The sequence below is a fragment of the Eschrichtius robustus genome, chromosome 3 (genome assembly GCF_028021215.1).
Source record: "Eschrichtius robustus isolate mEscRob2 chromosome 3, mEscRob2.pri, whole genome shotgun sequence".
In the NCBI taxonomy this organism is placed as follows: Eukaryota; Metazoa; Chordata; class Mammalia; order Artiodactyla; family Eschrichtiidae; genus Eschrichtius; species Eschrichtius robustus.
The window spans coordinates 165,331,297-165,346,755 of record NC_090826.1 but is presented as its reverse complement, the minus strand read 5'-3'; the positions used below and the strand labels follow the sequence as shown (position 1 = coordinate 165,346,755).

General features: G+C 52.8%; 1 protein-coding gene across 2 annotated transcripts in view; it reads left to right on the top strand.

Moving 5' to 3' along the window:
- STUM (stum, mechanosensory transduction mediator homolog) overlaps positions 1-12,476 on the top strand; it is a 58,831-nt gene extending 46,355 nt beyond the window's left edge. The window contains exons 2-4 of one of the 2 annotated variants that reach the window (XM_068538519.1): positions 7,621-7,800; positions 11,239-11,247; positions 12,327-12,361. In XM_068538519.1, coding sequence (XP_068394620.1) covers positions 7,621-7,800; positions 11,239-11,247; positions 12,327-12,361 — 224 coding nt within the window. Of the gene's footprint in view, positions 1-7,620; positions 7,801-11,238; positions 11,248-12,326 lie in introns of both variants that reach the window. The other variant, XM_068538518.1, reaches the window with a different exon arrangement.
- Positions 12,477-15,459: the final 2,983 nt, after the last annotated feature.

The following is a 15,459-nucleotide window of genomic DNA, read 5'->3' as shown; positions in this document are numbered from 1 at the left end:
TTTTGAAGACGTTGAGGGTGGTCAGGATGACGAAAATACTAGAACTGTCCATGTTTTGCCTGCACTGTTCTCTCTTGGTTTTATAATTTGTCTCCTCTTGCAAGTTCCTTGTTGGCCAGGACATGAGAAGCATGGTGTTGGGTCTACAAAACACTTTCTGGATGAGGACACAGTCGTCCTCACAGACCTCCACAGCCTTGGACCTTGGGCTGACTGTCCTTTGGCTCACAGCGATACCCTTCGTTCTCTGAGACGCACGAGGTCCCACTCACAGTGGTCTGGCGTGCCTTCCTTGCCCGCCTAGCACAGCCTCCTCAGACTCTGTTCTAGTTATCAAGCTGAAAAAACAGACAGTGCCTTCCCACAAGCACATGTGAACACACAGTGTCCAAAAGCCTCTCCCCTTTCTGCCCCGTCTGTTAAGAAATCAGAACCACAGGAGCCGGGATGACAGAAGGAGCATGCAGAGCCCCATCCAGGACCAAGACCTTATCTTCTGCAGACCGACCCTGGCTTACTTAGGCCACAGGCACTTTTATTTTATTTTTAATTAATTTTTACTGGAGTATAAAAATTTTTACTGGGGTATAATTTTTATTGGAGTATTGCTTTGCAATGTTGTGTTAGTTTCCACTGTACAGCAAAGTGCATCAGCTATACGTATACATATATCCCCTCTTTTTTGGATTTCCTTCCCATTTAGGTACCACAGAGCATTGAGTAGAGTTCCCTGAGCTATACAGTAGGTTCTCATTGGTTATCTATTTTATATGTAGCGTCAGTAGTGTATATATGTCAATCCCAATCTCCCAATTCATCCCACCCCCTCCCCTTTCCCCTGTTGGTGTCCATACGTTTGTTCTCTACGGCTGTGTCTCTATTTCTGCTTTGCAAATAAGATCATCTATACCATTTATTCTCAATTCCACATATATGTGTTAATATACAACATCTGTTTTTCTCTTTCTGACTTACTTCACTCTGTATGACAGTCTCTAGGTCCATCCACGTCTCTAAAAATGACCCAATTTCATTCCTTTTTATGGCTGAGTAATATTCCATTGTATATATGTGCCACATCTTCTTTAGTCATTCCTCTGTTGATGGACATTTAGGTTGCTTCCATGTCCTGGCCATTGTAAATAGTGTTGCAATGAACATTGGGGTGCATGTGTCTTTTAGAATTATGGTTTTCTCTGGGTATGTGCCCAGTAGTGGGATTGCTGGGTCATATGTTAGTTCTATTTTTATTTTTTTAAGTAACCTCCATACTGTTCTCCATAGTGGCTGTCACGGACACTTTTAAACCCTCCTGATTCTGTCTTCCTAGGGCTTTTGTCCAGAATCATTTGTGAACTTGTAGTCACTTCTTTTTCCTTTCCTTTTCCATTTCCCGTTGAAATGATTGCACAACGATGAAAAGATGATGACCAGACCCACTGAATTACAATCTCAGGTTGGTGTAGCCCAGGAAGGTGTATTTTTAGCACAGTCTCCATTGCTTCTTATGCCCCCACCTCCAGGTTTGAGAATTGAAATTTCATAGACTGAGTTTGACCCTGAACGTGATCTTCCATTTATCTTATTATGGCTCTGAACTGGACACACACAGTCAGCAGGGGGACGTGTTTTGTACGGTGTGGCTTGTCCTTCCAAATCGGCTGCGAAGTCCAGGCCAAGCCTTCCCTTACATTTCCTTCCCGTCCCCCGAAGCTCACATTCAAGGTTGTGCTGGTAAGAGAGCTGTGCTCAACCAACCCTCCCTGGAGGAATGATGGAGGGGGTCCAGGTGTAAGTCTCAGCCGCTGACGAGTAGCACATCTTAATGGCCGCAGAGCCAGCTTCTGGTGATGGCTGGGATCCAACTGGACTTACTGGTCTCTGTCCCAGGGGAGCGCATTTTCTGGGGAGCAGCTTCTTCAGAGGACAGCTCTGCCCTTCTCCCCCTGAGTTCAAGAGGCCTTGAGAGCCCCCCTCGAGCCCAGAACCTTCTACTTCTCCCACATGAGTCATGTGACAAGCTGAACCTGACGGGGCTCATGAAGGACGATTTCAACCCCCAGGCTCCATCCTATGGAGCAGAGCCAGCCCCTCTCCTGACGGGAGACCGCCAGCCCACTTTGCGCTGCTTCTCTTCTGGCACCTGACAGAAGGGGGGGGGGGGAACCAGGAGCCCTCCCCCAGGACCCTTTGGGATATCCAGGATGGAAGTGGAGGGATGCTTTCCCCTCCCCACTGCCTGTGCGTGGAGCCTGAGCCCTGAGCTCCTCGGGGAAGCCAGTGACCTCGGCAGAGCCACGGTGGCCAGAGAGGGCTATGGCTGCAAAGTCCTTGGGGGTCTTTGCTGTAAATCTCTGTGCGGTGAGGGTGGGGTCCTCCTCAGGCTTCTCCCACCCTCCTCTCTCCCTCAGGATCCTGTAGGACACGCAAAGCACATGTCCATGCCTAAGTTGCAGGTGTCTTATAGCACACTGATTTTGGTGGTTGACAGTTCAGTTCATTACCATCCTTTTCCTTTGTGCCAGTTAGTGTTGGCCGGGCCTTGACACCCCCAGAAACATTATGGCCAGGCCCCTGCCTCTGCTGCAGAGGGTAATCTCCCTGACTCAGTGCCGGGTCACGTGGCGGACCCTGTGGGACAGAGTGAAAGGCCGGAATCACGGACTAATTTCCTACAAGGTTCTGTGGTTTTCCGGTGCTGTATCCAGGAGGCCAGTCTCTCCGCCCCTCGGAGAAGGATTCTCAAACCTGACTGTGAGTTAGAATCAGCTGGGGGACTGTTTCTTTCATCCTTTCAAACAAGCAATCCCTGGACCCATCCCTGGATGCGTCACTGTGCCTTTGGTGGTCTGGGGGTGCAGCTCTGCAAACTGCATTTGCATGAACCTCAGTTGGAGAATTCTAATGCGCAAACCGCTTTGGGAAATCTGCTGTAGACCCCCCCTCACCCCTCACCTTCTCACCTTGTCGAGAACCTTGCCACCCACTTACCCTCTATCTGGTCATGTCCTCACCCTCTCCCCTCTCTGGCGGCTTCTCCTCAGCAGACAGACAAGCTGAAGTTTCTCCCAAGTACTTTTGAGAGAGTGGTCCTCGCCTGTGTTCTGAAATCCTCACTTCATTCTCCCCTCAAACCTCTGACATCCTGATCCCTCCTCATCATCCTCTCAGCCCCCCTCTGAGGCTGCTCGTGACCTAATCAGACCCGGGACCCACCTGTCCCTTCTCCATCTCTGTGGTAAGTGACCCTGTCCACCAGCTTCTCTTCCCTGAGACTCCTCTGTTTCTGGGACACTGTCCCTCACCTCTCGGATCGGCCCCGCTCTGTCCCCTTTGTGGTCTTAATATCCCCCTGGGTCTTTCAGTGATCTTTCCTTGAATTCCATGCCCTCCCGGGTGACCTCATTCGCTTTGGTGACTTGCGCTACCCGCAGCCCCTGTCTCCAGCTCGGCTCTGCTCAGCAGCCCATGGGCACAACCCTCTCTGGGCTCCACACCTAGATCGTGGCTCCACCCTCATCACACAGTGTGGGAAACCAGACACCCAGACACACCTGTGCCCCCTTCTCCCTTCCCCGACATGCAGCAGGTCTCCCAATCCCTGGGACACCCTCCCCTCCTGGGGGTCCTTCTCCCCCTCCCCTCCCCGCTGCCATGACTCCCTGCCCACCTCACCTCATCTCATCTCCTAGCCTCTGCCTCACCCCTTCTGCCCCATCCTCCCCTTGGGAGTCAAAACCCTGGTCTGTGACTCCCCATTGAAACCCTTCCCGGGGCCACGTGTTGCCTAGAAGAGGAAGTCGGGCCCCACAGCAAGTCCCTCGGGGCCCTCTGCAGTCTGACCCCTGCCCGCCTCCAGCCCCGTTTTTCATCCCTGCCCTGAACGCCACACCCTATGCTCAGCTCCCTGTGCCCTCAAAGTCCCCTGCCACCCTCTGAGCTTCCGGACAGACACACTGGGTCATCTCTGGGATGCTCTTCCCCTCCTCCTCCCCTTGATTGTTTCCCGTCAGCTTTCCAGACCTCTCCCCACTTCATGTTCTCTTCTGTGAAGCCTTTCCTGATAAACCAAACAAGATTCGTCACTGTTCCTTTTGTGACCCAGTGTCCCCACCAGAATGTGAGCTCCCGGCGTGGGACCCGGCCGAGCCCCACCTCCTGCTGCACTCTGTATTCCCAGGGCCCAGCACGGGCTCGTGGTTGGTGCTCATGCAATAAGTTAGAGCTAACCCGTCGCTGCTGGAGAGGGTTTGTTCTTTAGCGGAAGACTCATTTAAAGTAATTAACACCTCTTCATATGAAAGGGTGCTAAAATCATTTTTTAAATTTCTGGTTGAATAGGTTAAAACGATGTTTTTATATTATAAATCCATTCACGGGACTTCCATGGGGGCACAGTGGTTAGGAATCCGCCTGCCAATGCAGGGAACACGGGTTCGAGCCCTCGTCTGGGAAGATCCCACATGCCGCGGAGCAACTAAGCCCATGCGCCACAACTACTGAGCCTGTGCTCTAGAGCCCGCGAGCCACAACTACTGAGCCTGCACGCCTAGAGCCCATGCTCTGCAACAAGAGAAGCCCCCGCACCGCAGCGAAGAGTAGCCCCTGCTCTCTGCAACTAGAGAAAGCCTGTGCGCAGCAACAAAGACCAACACAGCCAAAAATAAATAAATAAAAAAATTTTTAAAAACCAAAAAAAAAAAAAAACCGGACTGTCCATTTCGTGAGAGTGGGAGAACAGCATTTGCCTCCCCAAATCTCCCAGAGGGCCACCCCTGGCGCTGTGTCAGGAACACAGAGGGGCTGTTTAGACTTGAATCTTGATCTTGAATCTGTTTGGTTGAACTTGAACCCTTGGTAATTACACTTTAGTGAGCATTATCATTATTTGAGTGGAAGGAGAAACTTGCTTAGAAATGCAGATTCCTGGGCCACCCCTTAGACATCCAGCTTTCAGATGGACACCCAGGCATCTGCATTTTAAACAAATACTGCAGGTGATGATGCAGGTGGTCTGAGGATAAACTTCACACTGGTTGCATTTCTTTGGGTCCCCGTATCCCACCTGCTGTTCACCAGGCACTGTGCTGGGCTGGGGGCAGAAAGGTACATGGGATGCCACCTGGGACCACAGAGGAGTTCTCAGTAACTCAGGAGGCAGAAGCACTCACAAGCAGTGGCAGTTGTTCGGATGAGGAGGAGGACGGGGCAGGGTTGGGATCAGAAATCAGCCTGGTGGACTCAGGGGTCGGCCTTGGATCTGAGGCACGAGTGTGTGGGCTGAGGGAAAGGCCACATTAGGAAGCCAGTAGGAGCCACAAAGTTTGGGCAAAGAAGGGCCAGAAGCCAGGGTGCAGAGAGGGAGGGAAATCAAAGCTCCCCCAGCTCCATCCACCCCAACCCCTGCCTGCCGAGCAGTTTCCTCAAGGAGCAGGAAGTATGAGAAGTAGGAACATGAGAATCACGGGCTGATTTCCCAAGTGGCTTGCATTCTCGTCTGGACCTGCTTTCCCAGGTCACTCCACCTGTGAGGTCAGGATGACAGAGCATGGCCATCAGCATCAGACAGCGGTGGGGTCAATGCCCACCTGTGAGCGTGACCTTGGACAAGATACTTAATTCTTGATTCTGTGTGTGTGCGTGCTTTAAAATGTAGGTTTTATTATTAGTTAGGTATGGTGAGGCCAACAGATCAGGAAACTATGGCCACTGAAAAGATAGTTCTTTTCTCTTTAACATTCCTCTTTTATTGAAGTATAGTTGATTTACAAATGTTGTATTAATTTCTGGTGTACGGCAAAGTGATTCAGTTATACATATATATGTTCTTTTTCATAGTCTTTTCCATTATAGTTTATCACAGGATACTGAATACAGTTTTCTGTGCTATACAGTAGGATCTTGTTGTTTATCCAGTCTATATATAATAGTTTGCAGGAAAGATAGTTTGTTACTCACAGTTCCTAAGAGGAGGGGGCACACCGCACTTTGGGGGTGGCAAATGAGGAAGGCACAGTTAGGAGGCAGAGGGAGTGAGGGGAAAACGTGGGGAGGAGCCTTTACTGTGGTTTCCATGGGAAGGAACGGCAAGACAGGGTAAGCAGGTTTAGGATTGGCTAGTTTGAATCATTTCAGTGGTCTCTGGGGTGTAGGGGCTGCCCTAGTGGTCTGGTACCTGGCTCTGGGTGATTAGGGTAGGGGGGAGTGACCCAGAGTGTGAGAGTCCATAAAGGAGGAGTTTGGGTGTGGGCTTTGGATTGGTTGGCTTGCGTAAGAAAGTCATTCAGTATCTCTAGGACTTGGCTAGCTCTGGGAGGGGGTCTCTCCAGGGTCAGCAAGGCCCCAGATATCAAAGCATCAGAAACACCTGCTTAATACAATATGTAAGATAGTGTGGAGGGCAGAAGGATGCCCCTCCCTCCAAAGATGTCCATACCGTGGTCCCCAGAACCTGCAAATATGGTACCTTACATGGTAAAAAGGACTTTGCAGATGTGACTAAGTTAAGGAGCTTAAAATGTGGGAATTACCCTGGATTATCCGGTGGGCCCAATGTAATCACAGGGGTCCTCATAAGAGGGAGACAGAAGGATCAGAGTCAGAGAGAGAAGATGTAAGGATGGAAGCTGAGGTCAGAGAGGAGAGATGTGCAGCTCCTGGCTGTGATGACACAGCCACGAGCCAAGGAATGCAGGCAGCCTCAAGAAGCTGGAAAAGGCCAGGAAACCAACTGTCCCCCAGAGCCTCCAGAAAGGACCCAGCCCTGAGGACCCACTTCAGACTTCTTATCTCCAGAATTGTGTTGTTTTAAGCCACTAAGTTTGTGGTAACTTGTTACAACAGCCATAGGAAACTCATACAAATAGAAGGAAGGCCAGTTGCCTTGCAGGGTCACTGAGGGGCTCAGAGCCTGTGTAGAAAAAAGCCTGGCTGGAGAGAAATGTCAGTAGATGTAGCAATATTACCCGCAGGGCTCTGGGACGTTTGGGACGAGGTAAAGACCGTGGACACACCCACCACGTTGCTCTGTGCCTTGTGGCTGCTCAGTAAATCTCGGGCTCTCTGTCCTTCCCCTTTCAGGTCTGGGGTGCTTGGGGGCGTCCCCTCAGGGAAGGGTTCCGGGAGAAATGCCCTGGCCTCTCTCCCCTCTGCTGGCACCCGCAATCAGCGTGTGTGCTGGGGGTCATTTCCTGAATTTACCCTGTGGGTGGCTTCCGTGTCACCTCAGTGGCACCAGCTCCCACCTCTGAACTCTTAGGCCCTAAGGATCTTTGCCACACGAGGTTGGTGCCCTTTCCACCCGCTGTCTGTTGTCCTTGCAAGTGGCTGCACCGTTGCTCCCTAATGGCAGGGCCCGATTGTCATGTGACATCCGTGTTCCCCCGGAGGCCCCAGGACTGTGCTGGGTCCTTGGCATCCCCAGGCCATGCCTCCTCCAGGCTGGTACGTTGGCATCTGCAGTACGGGCAGCAGAGGTGGTCTGAGCGGGAAGGTGCCACACAGGCCGCTCTCTCGGAGCTGCCGGAGGGCGAACCGCTGCGCCCCAGGCTAGTGATGAGCACACGTGCCGCTGTGTCCCCCAGCGGCCTCAGAAGGCTGTCCCCTCCCGGCCTCTCACAGGGACGTTCGTCTCGGCCTTCACCGTGCTGTGTGGTGCCCGCACTGACCTCCCGGACAGGCACGTGTGCTGCGTCTTCTGGCTGAACATCGCTGCGGCCCTCATCCAGATGCTCACGGCCATCGTCATGGTGGGCTGGATCATGAGCATCTTCTGGGGCATGGACATGGTCATCCTCGCCAGTGAGTAGCCGCTGGCGCCACCCCTCCCGGAGGCGCTGGAGCGGGGCCGGCAGGCGGGGAGCAGGGCTGGAGGAGGGGCAGGGCCCAGGGTGGTCTGGGCGTTTGCGATCCTTCGGGGCATGGGGGCTGCGCAGGGCGATCTGCACGCCTGGGCCCGCTTCTCCTCCCAGGGCTCACCTGTGTCCTGCTCACTAGTGCCCGTGGCCGCCTGGCTCCGGGACCCTCCCCGCACGCCCAGCCCCGAGGCCTGCAGGGAATCTGAGAGACCTGAGCCGGAGGGGAAGGGCGTGAATCAGGGAGGGAGGGAGCCCCCGTTCAGCTCAGAAACAGCCCGGCTGACAACCGAGGTAGCAGGGGTGTGGCCCGCGTGAGCTCAGGTCCCCTGTGCCTCCATCTTGCCGTTTCCAGAAAGAAGGAAAAGGCCACTGGGTATGTTTGCCCTCAGGAAACACTGTAACTGTTTTTTTACAACTAGAACAGCATCATTTCAACTTCTTTTAAACTAAGCTCTTTGTTCCTTGATGCTAAAGCCTTGCTCTTCCTAATTTGTCTGCAGTGGACCTTCACCAGTCACTTAACACAAACTTGATCCCGACACAAAACTACCAGAGAAGACTTGATTAACATTTAAAAAATAACCTAGTGAGATCTTAAAACAGACACCTATTTTAAGCAGCCGCGCTCGTCACCCTGTGCCCCTGTGCATGTCCCTGTATTGTCACACGTTCTGTCTACCTCATTAGGCCTCAGTTCCTCACTAACAAGGACCACGTCTCCTCAGGCCCTTTGCCCTTCTCCCCACACCCCGCGCTCCTACTGTGTCCTACACCTGACAAAACCATTGGCAGGTGGAATGTCAATGCCAGAGGTGAGCTGTGCCAGGTAAGGACAGCAGAAGCAGGAGGGGAAGCCCAGGGGTCGGGGGCTCTAGAATGATCTAGAATGATTCCTAGTTGACCCAGTCTGAGTTCAGGATCCTGTGAGGATCCCAGATTCAGGGCACACACAGATGCCAGGGCCCAGCAAGGCTCGGGTCAGTGACCAATTAAGCCACCTGGCCAGAGAAAATGCAGGTCCCTGAGCCTGAGCGAGTTCGGCAGAGCCCGTAGATTGGTCAGACAGGCTGCTTGGAAGCAGCTCCCCCCGCTGCCTGCGATGCTGGACCGCCAGGGCATCCCAAACTTAGAGCTGGGAGACAGGGGCAGCCAGAGAAGAGGGAGGGGGACACTGGGCAGGCAGAAGCTGAGGAGCAGTCAGAAGACAGTCCTTCCTTGCTGGGGAGAGCAGCTCTCGGGGCAGGGGCTGCTGTCAGGGAGGACGTCGGTGAGTGGGCAGAGCAGGCAGAGACCAAGGCAGGCCCCTCATGGGAGCCTCGCCCCATGGGCCTGTCCACGGACCACTTGCATTTGTGGGGAAGGGTGCAGAACATCGCTAATTGGACAGAAGTGCTGCCTGTCATCCCGTGAGTCCTGAGAAGCCAAGTCTGACAATTTCCCAGGGGAGTTGGGTGCTTCCCGAGAGGCCTGTGTAAGCTCCGGACCCTGGTCCCAGTTGGAAACTGGAAGGGGCCTCTGCTCTCAGAGGCTTCCTCAGCGGCAGATGGACAGCCTGTGACGGCCGCCCCGTCTCCACCCAATATGAGCCCCGACCCCTCTTACTGCATCATCTCCTCATCACACAACTGTCTGGCCAGGCACTGGGGCATGTCAGTAAGGAAATTTCCTGTTTCAGCGGCACGAGCCTGTGTCACAGGGTGGGTCTCAATAAATGTGTTGATGCCTAATCTGATCTCTAGAGCTTTCTGGTATTCTTTTTTTGGTCATGCTTGATACCAGGACCCACAGGGTCTGGATCTTAGTGATAGCTTCAAGAACTCCCCTTGTCACCTCCTAGAGGAGGAAACAGAGACCCGAGAAGGGCAGATGGGGACCTGTCACTTCCTCACCTTCCATCACCCTAGCTGTTGACTCAGTAGAAATCCCTCTTCTGTGGCTGGTGTCGGGGCCATATTTGGGCTGCAGGCTAATCAAGTGCTGGAACCCACCTCCCCACCCTTCCTACCCTCTTCCCCCCCATCCAAGCTTTCACTGTAGGTCACCTCCTTGGTTCCAGGCATGCTGTCTTTGTGTCAGACTTTTTAGAACACTGTTTGGGGGATGCACTTGAGGGCTGCACCAGAAAACCCAACACACCTCACCGCTACCCACTTACCCCACCTGGCCACCAGACTTGCTCACCCATCTCAGCAAGGGGTGCCTTTGCCCCTTCTCCAAAAAGTAAGCCCACCCTCAAAGGATGAGTAATTGCCACTGTTGAGATGGTGCTGTGGGCTGGAACTGCCCCGAGCAACAATGGAGTGTGTGTATCCCAGGATGACTACGTAGACGAGAATAGCCACAATTGACTTACTTGTCCTGGTAGGTAGTTGGATAAGGGGCTGTCGTTTCTGGTGTCACTCCAGCCCCATCCTGTGAAAATGAAGGGAACTTTTCAATTATAACAATACAGGGTGATTTTTTTTACCTGGCATTGCCTGGGGTGTCATCAAGAAATGTACCATCGAGAAAAACCTCCTAAGAGGGGAATCAGAGAGATATAGATCAAAGTAAAAGTTAAAATCAGGAACTTATAAGGCCGCTGCTCTATTTATATTAATAGTAACAAATAACAGTCAACAACAGCCTGTATTGGTTGTGGGTCAATAAATATTTGGTAGTTGTACGAGAGCCTCTTTCTACTGCCATACCCATGACAGACATTGCTAATCAATCATGACACTTCCTGCTGAATAGTCTTACATGTTCTTAACACAGGGCTTCAGGCAGTCACTATCAATGGATCCAAGATGTCTGCAAGATAAAGTCTGTTTGCCATCCGCCACCTGGGTCTTTCCCAAAGCAATAGGTTTTATATATGTGGCTCCTGTCCACATAAAAGGCGAACCCCGTGGCTCAGACAGAGCTGGGCTGGGGCCAGGATGGGTCACTTCAACATCTTTAGGCTGTCACAGTTAAACCTGTCCTGTACCCGTCCCTCTTGGGGTCCATCCAGAATTCATCTCAAGACAAACATGGGTTGGGGGTGGAAGAAGAGTGAGGGGCAGGAGGTGAGCAGAAGAGCGGCCTTGGCTGAGATATGGAGGGAAGGGGAGAGAGCTTCTTGGCAGTGTCTCACCGAGTGTGAACCCCAGGGAGGGGAGCACGCTCTCTGTGCGCTCCTGCAGCCAAGTCCACACGCCTGCTGGGGCTGGCCGCTGGCCGCAGTGGCTGGTCACCGTAAATACTGGCCACAGCCCGCTTCCATCTCCTGGGCCCCACTGTGCATTCTCCCTCTTTTTATATTTCAGGCAGTCCCTCTGGCCTCTGTTTTCAGACTGTTTTCTCTTTCTCTTTTTCTCCTCCTCCTCATGCTGCCTCATACCCCTGTGTTGCTCCAAAGTTTCCCAAGGTGAGTCTGTTGGGCGATGACAGGCCTCATGCCTGGGCTGCCTGGGGCCTCCCCTTCACTGCCCTGCCCCGCACCCCCAATGCACACAAACAACCCCGCTCCCAATTAGTCAACAAGCTTCTATTTTCAGAAGCTTCTTTTTTTTTTTTTTATTTTGGACAATGTTTAAGCACAGACACAAGTAGAAGGTCTAGTACAATGAGACCCTAAACGCGCATATTGGCTTTAACCATTATCCGCTCATGGCCGCTCTGGTTTCATCTATTACTCCCTACATCTTCCTCTACCCCGAACACCTAAATTTGATGAATATCTGGTAAATAAAGAGAAAAACTACATGTAAGTCCCCTGATGCTCCTCTGTGGGCTGAGTTACCAGCTAACAGGGGTAACCACTCAGCAAATTCCAGACTTATAATGTCACCCTTAAATATTTCAGTAGATGTCTTTAAAAAAAAAAAAGAAACAAACAAAACCACAATACCCTTTCATGCTCAAATAAACTAGCATCAGTTCCTTGATATCAACAATGGTCAATTTTTTCCCATGTCCTCGTAATCATCACCAAGGCTTTAAAGGCTCGAAGCCATCAGTCGCCTTGGCCTGTGTCAGAGACGTCCAGCGGATGGAGCACACACGCTTGGCTCCTGCCTGCTGTACGCTGTCTTCCTTTTTAATTCTTTCCTCCTCTCGGTCCACATGTACCAGATGCCCATCACTTGGGGAAGCCTGCCTGGTACCTTCTCCCAAGGCTCCGCATTGGGAAATCACAGCAGGCCAGTCAGCTGCAGCCACTTTTGTGCAGTAGCTTCAGGGGTGTGGATTCAGGAGCACAGTGATAACATTCCAAGCCCCACCAGATCTGCAGCAGACACCCTCCTCTCATATATCCCCCACTAAACCCAAAGATCCACTGTTCTCCATTCATCCCTTTGTTTCCCATTAAAAGCCAATGACCTTGGCAGTCATTTACACCTCTGTGTGAATAAGTTCTAGCATATTCTAGTCTGGGGGCACCGCCTGGAGAAGTGCTGAGGGAAGTGGGTGTCTGACCATCTCTCCTCTGCTTCTTCCTTACAGGCTACAAGGAGCAGGGCATCCCACAGCAGCTGTGAGCCCGGGCGAGCCACTGAGAAGCCCGGTGTCCAGGAGGGCCACGTCAGGCAGAGGCGGGCACGGAGTCTTCACACGTTGTCTTCTGCCGCTTCCCGGGTTTGAAGTGGAAAAAGGGGACTTAAAAATATTATTTATTTTGAAAACGCATCTGCTTTTCTCAGCAGGCTCTAAGGGCTACCAGCTCCTCCCGTTGCTCCAGACAGCCCTGTAGTGCAGACACACAGGGCATCTGGGTTGGGTGGGGAGTGGGATGGAGATGGGAATGCCTAGAGAGAGGCAGGAGCGCCCCGGCCCGGCCCGCTTCGCGTCACCCACTGCCCACTGCGAGGGCGCGAGGGGCCGCCAGTCCAGGCAGCAGTGGCCCCGTCCTGACGAGCAGGGCTCGTCAAGGGGCAGGACTGCAGCGGACACCTCCTCCGGGTGCCCAGCCCCTGCCAGATTGGTCTCCTGGGGGCAGCGGGAGTGAGGATGGACAGATTCCAGCCCAGTGTGGAAAGGCCTGCTGTGCCCTCAGCTGTCAGGGGGACGGATCCCCACAGGTGTCTGCCGACCCTAATCGCAGCCCTCACCTCCTCGCCCCTGAAATCTCCAGGCCTGGGTGAGTTTGACCTTTGTTTCCCTGGGAAGGAGGGCAGTGGCTCCATTCCCGGGGCGAAACTGCTGGAATTGCCGGATGTTCATTCACAAATTTACCAACCCAGGTTTGCATGGGCAGCCTTTCCCGTTATACTTAACACCATTTGGGGTCCACACTCCTTTTTCTGAAATCCTTGGGGCCGAATGGGTCTCTGACGTGACAAATTTTGCATCTGAGGAGGAGAATAAGAGATATTTGCCGTACATTTCCTTACAGCCCGGCAGAGTCTGGACAGCGCACCACCATCAAACGTGTGACCATTTCTGGAGAGAAACATGTGAATAGTCGGACTAATTAGGATCAATAAAACTGTAAATAGCCTTACCACAGTACAGGTCAGATTTTGCCACTAAATAAGCTATGGGAGAAAACTCACCATTTGAGAGCTTTGGCAGTTTTAGAATTGTGAAAAAAGGAAAAGAAAAAAAAACTGTATGGGGTGCTGGCCCTCTCTCTGAAAATCCTTCTTGCAAACAGATGCATTCGGGTGGTACTGTTGGTGTTACACAGGGATTTCTCCTGTTGCAAAGGGACGGTCAGGCCCTTAAAGACACCTCTGTAAGTGATTGTTACAGAGCCGGAGTCAACAGAAGCTGTCTGATTCAAGATCAATCAGAAATTAAGAGAACGGAGATCTAAATGACAGTGACAAGGTGGACATTTACATGTCTGTTTTCTTTTCATTTTCATTCTAATGTAGGAATCGCTAAAATGTGGGACTGGCCCAAAGCCGAGTTTTTGGCCTTACTGGACTTTGTGCCATTGGGTGTGTTTCTCTCCAAGGGGCATTTCCTATCCATCAGGGGCTCAGTCAGAATTTGGCCAGGGCTGGAGGAGTGGCCTGTCTGGCCTTTTTCCCCATGCTAGATGGGAAGGCTTGGGGAGCCGGCCGCAGGACAGGTCCCTCGCTCCACCGTGAGCCCCTTTGCGAGCCGCTGCTTGCATAGTCTCTGTTCCTACAACCCTCCACCTGGGGCAGTGGCCCACCCGCCCCATCCACTGGGCTTTCTAATTACAGTCCTGCTGGGAAGTGGACCTCAGGGTCCCTGTGGCCTGGAGAGCAAACCGGCATCCTGGGAGAGACAGAATTCCTACCAGCCACTTGCTCCCCCAGCCCACCCTGGCCCTGACTCAGGGGTGGGTTCTCTCCTCCTTGGCCTGATCCTACCCCGCTGTCCACCCCTTAGTTCTGATGAGCTGCCTGGGGCCGGGTTGCACTTTCTGGACACCTGGCAGTGTCTATGTCTTCCCCCTCCTTTCTCCCCGGCCCCGACCTGGGCCTTTGCTGCTTCTTTCACGTGTGGAAGCCTCTGTGTTTTCAAGGTGTGGGCTCAGATCTGGTTTTATGCAGAAAGTCAGAACCTTCTGCTGTGTGAAGACAGCAGCCTCCAGGCCAAGAGGAGGGCAGGCTGGCGGCTGGCTGCTCTCGAGGAAGCGGCGTCAGAGCCCAGAGCCTCCCCTAGAATCAGATCAAAACAGCTCCAGCTGAGGGAAGTAACTCCAGCCCACGGCCCGTCACCCCAAACAGCTCCCCCGAGTTTGCCTGACACCCCGGAGAGATAGCAGGTGTCAGGAGGGGACTGCCCCCACAGGGAGAGGGTGGATCTTATTTTCCTGGCGTGGCCGGGGGTGGCTGCCGAGGAGGTAGAGAAGACAGAGCAATTTATGTCTCATGTTTAGTGACACATTCAGACACAGGTGGAGTTTTCCTGAGTGACAAGTGTCACTATGTGTCCCAGTGTGGGATGGCTTCATGCCAGGGTCTGTGTGCTTGGAAGTACATCTCCCCTCCTACCCCCCAGTTCCCCAGATCCTCCCCTCACCTGCGGCTGCTTCTCCAAGCTTGAGAAGACACCAGCCTCAAGAGGCAGCCCCTTTCCAGGTAACTGACGTGCAGAAGAAACCAAGAGGACCCCAGCCCGTCTTCTGAACAATGAGTCTATGAGGATTGCCAGGCGGGTGGATCAGCTCAAAATAGCTTCTCTCTGAGTGAGACCATGGTCTCAGCATCATCGTCATCATTAGATAAGGAACAGTGGCTGGTGTACCGCTAGTCCTCTGAGCTGGCCGCTCAGGCTTTTAGATGGCCAAAGGTAATTTATGAAACACCAGCCAGCTGAAAAGCCAGCGAGAGCTTGGTTGACACACAGCCCTTTGGTGACAGATCTGGGCTTACCTCAGTGGTGCAGCACAAGGGTGATGGTCCAGAAACCCCAGGGTGCATTTCAGGTCCAGCCATTTGTCAGTCAGAATTCCGTAGGACATTCCTAGGCCACGGGTGTTTGGGGCAGGGATCACAGGCACACAGAGAACTTCGCAGTGAATGAGATACTCCCAGAACCTAATTATGACACTTGGAAAACAGTGGCAATTCCCTTGGGCCAGAGCAGGATCCTGGAGCAAGAATGAGCCACCTGGCCGCCTGGGAGTGTCTTGTGGACAGTGGAGACAGCTGACCTG